A 5,902-nucleotide genomic window follows, 5' to 3' on the forward strand; every position below is an offset into this window, starting at 1 on the left:
GAATGCCACCGGATTTACTTCATGCATTGCTAGAAGAAGAAGCGCGCGAGGTTGCCGCGCAGATAACGCCAGGAGACGCTCCTGCCACGAGCCCTCGCGAGTCCCAAAGCAGACAAAGGGGCACAGACTTACTTAGTATGACTCATGAAGGCCGATATCCACTGCGAAATCGGAAAGCTAAGTCGGACTAATGGCGTAAACAGAGCGGAGTTGTGAACTGGTTAGAATTGTGTAATGCCGCAGCTCATAACATTGCTATGTGCTTATGTGTTAAGTTATCGGAGTTGGTAGTTAAACCTTTCTGTCATTAAGTAACACCTTCACAGGAGAGCATGCGGAGCGCATGCAGAACCTGCCCTACTTCCTTTCGTTATCTATATTTTTGTCTGTGCGTGATCGTGCTAGAAGTGGGAGCTCCTTTGTAACTGTGGTAAATTTATTTCGTCCAGTTTGGACTAGAAAGGAGAGGCTTGGGTGCTGAGTTTCATGTTTATCTGTAAAAGAAGATCAGTGCTGCCCCTGGAGACGCCAGTTATGACAGCGGAGGCATATGGTGTTGTGCAGTGGTGTTGAGTGCAGCGAAAGTGTTTTGTCGGACGCACTGTGCGAGGCGATTCAGAAAGACAAGGGGAGCTGCGTGGACTCAAATGTTCGGAGAACATTCTTCTGGAGGATGAGCGAGTGTGACATTCCTTGTGTGCTACGAGGTACATTCCTTGTGTGTGTGCTACGAGGTACATTCCTTGTGTGTGCTACGAGGTTCCACGTTCGACGGCGCGGCGTAGACGGAGACCCAGATGACAACCAGAACGAAGGGCCGTGACGGACACCTGTCATGGCGGACAGGCAGTACTCGCCAAGAATGTGGAAAGACAGGCGCTAGTGAACAAAAGCGCATTCTTAGGATGGCCGTGACGGACACCTGTCATGGCGGACAGGCAAGACTCGCCAAGAATGTGGGAAGACAGGGGCGACCCTTAGTCTGGTTTCCCGGAGCAACAGACGAACCCATTCATGCTTATTAGCTGTGTCCCGCCGTCGGTAGCGCGGCAGCATCGTGGGCCCTTTCGCCCCCTCCTCTGTTGCTGACGAGCGACGCGGACCGATGGTGGGAGGCGGTATGCATGCCTGAGGCAAGGATTAGCTCCGAAGAGAGAGCCTGTGTATACTCTCACTTGAGAGAGAGAGGTGGCGTTTTTGTTGTTTATTTAGTTTGTATTGTTAACAGACACTGGGTTCGAGGCTAAGCCCAACCCGAAGGGTTGTCCCCATCTCGCATGTTATTTTTGATTGGAGAATTGATGCTTTGGGCAGGCCACTGGAAATGACCGCCCTTAGTCCTTTGTTAATCAAGTGCTTAAAAGCACATGTAAACGGATGCAGTCCAGTCTGAGCTGAGGCTCCATGCTTAGCATGTAACTTGATGCTTTTTCCAGTTTAACTCTCTGTATATGTATGCTGTAAATATATGCTCTGCTGTCATCATCTACAAGCACGCTCAGGACGACATCGTTCGCCAAGAGGGCCTTCAGCGCCGAAGCCCGACGGCGTGCAGCTTCTGCCAGCAACCGCTCGAGCCCACTCTGGAGCCACTCCATCACCCCCATGAAGTCGTCGGCACGTAAGCTCGGACGCCCCAGCCTCTGATGTATAATCTTAATCATGTGTAATTATTGAATATACCTGTTTGTTTAAACTGAGCCATACGGTGTCTCTGCCTCTCCGTCCCGTGTGGACCTGCGCATTATGGGGGTCATCACACCTGGAATATGGCAGATGTGGTATCTGAAATTTATTACTTGCTTTATAATCATCACCATGTTTTCGAGGTGTTTGGAGGGTCACTCTGGCTTGCTTAAATAAGTGTCCGTTAACCCTGCCCCTTGTTACGCTAGTACATGTATTAAAGTGTTGGCAATCTTCCGCTCTCTTACAAAGGCTTTGACCTTCACCAGAAGACAACAGCTCCATAACTGAGCTGATGCCCTACTTGACTGTCATACCTGCCCTAAAACGTGCACCCTCATATTTGGACTAATACACGCATGGCGAAAAATTGGAGTACAGTGATTATCATTCCATCGAGCTTAAAAATGCAGAGAAGATTACGCCTAGACGGGAGTTTCGACACACGAAAGTTTCTCTTCTTCATTGTCTTGTTGTTCCTCTATGAAAGCGTCTGTTTTAGACGCAGACAGCAGTACTTCAGTTAACTTCTGGTCCTATATCCATGCTTATTTGGATTTCCTCGCACTTTGTATTCATTCATATAGTACTCGTAAGCTTAAGAAATAGAAAATATTGTTGGTTCGAGGCTGTCAGGCCGGCTTCCTGAGAGAAGAAGTAGAATAATGAAATAATGCGTTAGTAAACAAAAGAACTAAAACTCAAAGGGACCTAAACTGAATCGATCCACTGAAGAAATTACCTTTGCCTGCGGCAGTGGTGGTAAAAGTGGCGACAGTCCAAATGTGGGCTGTGGCCTTCTCCACGCAGCAATCCTCGGAGAGAGCAGTCCACTCAGATCGCTCAGTTCTTGCGCCGGCGCCTGGTCCGCAGACAGTCGAATCCGGTGACTGGTGAAGTGTAGTCTGCAGTTAAAATTATGCACTATAAGCAATGGTTTGGCTCAGTATATGACAGCAGTCAGCTTTCCACACCACAATACCACTTCATAAGTTCCAACCATGCAATGTTGTGCCCCAAAGTATTGCGCCTATCAGTTACTGTGTTGGCCGCCTTTTTGCCGCCCCTCTCCATACCCATTTTACAAAAGCCAGAACGACAGAATACCCGGAATTGCGGACGGGAGATTGTGGAGCATGCGAAAAGCGCCAAAGTTACTTTTGCATGCTGTGGATGACAGTCACTCTCCCAAAACTCGCAGTCATGGTGAATCCACTGTTAGGAAAATAACACCTCTGATTATTTCAGTTTAGTGGCGGGCACTACCACGTTCTTGAAAACAAATATCCGAATATCCGAATGTCCTTTCTAGATATGATTCTTGAGCTTCGCTGCTCTTCCTATCTGCTGTGGCACTCCGCTTTTAAATTTTGCCTAATAATCGGGCGTTACGCGTCGCGCTGATTTTCGTCAGTGTTAGATTCTGATAAAAAATCCAGATATCACTTTCCCTGCTTCTCCTATGCTGCTTTGCTCGTGCTTATCATTGATGTACCGATGAATTTTTTTCCATTCCTCGATCTGCTATGATTATTCCTTTTATTTCAATATTGCTAACAATTAAAATTGCTCTCCATTCATTAGGAGTCACACGCAGCGAGGTGCAATCAATGATGTGATAAAGCGCTGAATGTACTCAATCCTGTATCGCACAAGAATGGGGACTCCCATTGATCTATGAACATAAAGTTCATAGTGATCAATTTAGCATATATGGCATTAATCCATTAAACCTATGGCGTCATGCTCTTAAGGCGAAGTTTAGGTGCTTATGCGTGGTGTTTAGCAAGTGCTTATGCGAGGGAAATTCAACTATACTGAAAATGGCACCCAATGCCGCCCGCCCCGCTTATCTCCCACACAATTGGCACTGTGTGGTGCGGGCAAGCTTTAAGGCAGCCGCGATTTTAATAGGCCTTCACGTCATAATTCTAAATGCTAGCACAGAAGGGCTTCACATGGTTTACCTGCAACTTTGACACATTCGACGCTTTGAAGGCAGTCAAATTCTCGATCTGAGTTGCCCTTCAAAACTAACTCTTTAAGAAATACAGTTCTTTGCATATAAATGATATTTACTGCAAGATCAAAACTTGTACTTGTAGTTTTACCGTCTAACTATAATCAAGAAAACATCTCTATGTCTTTGATCGTTTTCAAAGCAGCTTAACGCTCCTACATGTAAGCCAATTAGAGTAGAGTTTCTTGACATTCTTCTAGAGATATGCCCTGCGCCTAAATTATACTTAAAAGTGCCATACTAAGAATACTAGCTACAAGAAGTATGTCAGTGTCCATATAATGAAATGCTTTCTCCGCAATCCCGCATTCGTTGTGCAAAAAGTAACGCTAACTCTATGTGTGCTAAGTTAATTTAAATGAAAAATTTTTAATCGCTCCGACTGATTTCATTCGCTTTATGTGTGAAATCCATTCCCTCCATACACAACTAACCTTCATCTTTCTTGGACCCTCCGATACGCGCCCAGGTTGCTACGCTATGGTGGCCGTCAAAAGCATTCTGCAATTAAAATGTTTAACATTTCGCACCCCGCTAGCGTTCCAGCCATGAAATTGACTTTCAATTGAAGGAGCATGAAGCCTCGCTGCTGTTCATTTTTCGCAATGTATAACACTATTAGTAGTCTCTTCCTGCACGATGTTTTCAGCTACCCAAGAATATGTGGTTTTTAAACCGTCGTAATTTGAATGTTTGCATACCCGTTATCCCCAGCAGTTTCCACTCCGAATCCGCCTCACAAAAAAAAAAAAAAAACTACAGGAGATTGGAACAGCCGACGGTCCAAATCACAACGCGCATTATCAGCACTCACCCAGGTGGTGTAAGCGCTGCGTAGCCCCTGTCTGCAGGAGCTGGTGGCGGCCCTGTTGCCGGACTGTCAAGAGGGCACATCGAAAAGTGGAGCTTCTGTTCGTCCTCACGCACTGCCTCCCCAGGACTGGCGGGGCTTGGGGTTGGATTCGGTTGCGCTGGCGGGAGAATTTCCGAAATCTTGCGCCGGAGAGCCGCGCCTTCTGCCGCCGCTCTTCCATGATTCGGTGCCTTGCGCTGAGGCGACGCGGGAACTCTGCGATTCGGACGCCTTCTTGAGTGCCTCATTCTGGTGACAGTCAGGTTCAGTTCTCCTGCTTCTTCTTCACCTCCTCGCGACAAGGCAGCCTGCTTTCATGTCGTCATTGTCCTCGGTGTCCATGCTCTACTGCAAACACTTTGAAAAACCCTAATTCCGTTCTGTCAAGGGCCTCCACACAAGAAGTTTGGGTTGCGCCTGAAGGCTTATTTGAAAGCTGTGTCAGCAACGATGAACAATGATGTATAACCGAATCAATGGGTTCTGAATACGCTACGTAGCAAGTAAACGCACCTAGGGTAGAGGGCGAACTGCATCTATACTAACCAGTTTGATCAAACATAAAAAAACAAACCAAACGAACAATGTAATTTTATGACCGCAATTGATGCATCTATTCGGCGTGTCCACAACACAAAACCTTCGATTTTCCTCCTCAGTGCCGATTTAGAGCAACGCTTCTAATCTTGTAGGTTATTGTTATGAAATTCCTCTTTTTCTTTATACTGTACTGATTTACTGGAATGTGTTCACTTACTTTCCTGGGGCTATTATTAAAGTCCTTTTTTAGTGTTTTCGCAATACTTTATTTTCAAACACCACAGCAAGGTTGCAAAGGTTGGGACTTTCTGCTCATCCTTGAGCCACAGCACCATCATCATCAAAATTAGTGAGGCAGGGGATGAGAGGCAACGGAATTGCGCCTCGGAGTTCCCCACGAATAGCGCAAACAAGTTTCAGGAGCTGAGGAAAACAAAATCTAGTTCTTGCTTAGCGTCAATGTGGAGAGTGACTGCCCAGCCTTTCAGAGTTGCTGGACAGTCATAACTTGTCTCTACTCTGCTTCTTAAAGGTAAATTTCCTGGTGGATACAAACACGTGCAGTGTTTCTCAGCATGCTGACCTCTTCCGAGACCTTAGGCTGGCTTCTTCAAAGGAATGAACAGAACCAATGTGGCACAGGTTACTGATTGAACCGCATTTCATTTTTTGAATTAGCACAGAAATGTGCAGAATGGTCGCTGGCATGTCAGTAGAGGCTCAAGAAAGCGGACAGAAACTTTATTTGAATTTAAATAGGCTTCCGTCGGGTATTCCTGTCTTTTTCGACTCATCCCATTATC

At 46.2% G+C, this 5,902-nt stretch overlaps 1 protein-coding gene across 1 annotated transcript in view; it reads right to left on the bottom strand.

The window, feature by feature from the left end:
• The window catches only part of LOC144123913 (uncharacterized), a 17,823-nt gene extending 12,863 nt beyond the window's left edge, over positions 1-4,960 (bottom strand). The window contains exons 1-2 of the mRNA XM_077656625.1: positions 4,521-4,960; positions 2,429-2,591 (exon numbers count right to left, since the gene is read on the bottom strand). Of these exons, the coding sequence (XP_077512751.1) occupies positions 2,429-2,591; positions 4,521-4,807 (450 nt within the window). The 5' untranslated portion in view covers positions 4,808-4,960. The remainder of the gene's footprint in view (positions 1-2,428; positions 2,592-4,520) is intronic.
• Positions 4,961-5,902: the final 942 nt, after the last annotated feature.

Source organism: Amblyomma americanum, chromosome 3 (genome assembly GCF_052857255.1).
Source record: "Amblyomma americanum isolate KBUSLIRL-KWMA chromosome 3, ASM5285725v1, whole genome shotgun sequence".
In the NCBI taxonomy this organism is placed as follows: Eukaryota; Metazoa; Arthropoda; class Arachnida; order Ixodida; family Ixodidae; genus Amblyomma; species Amblyomma americanum.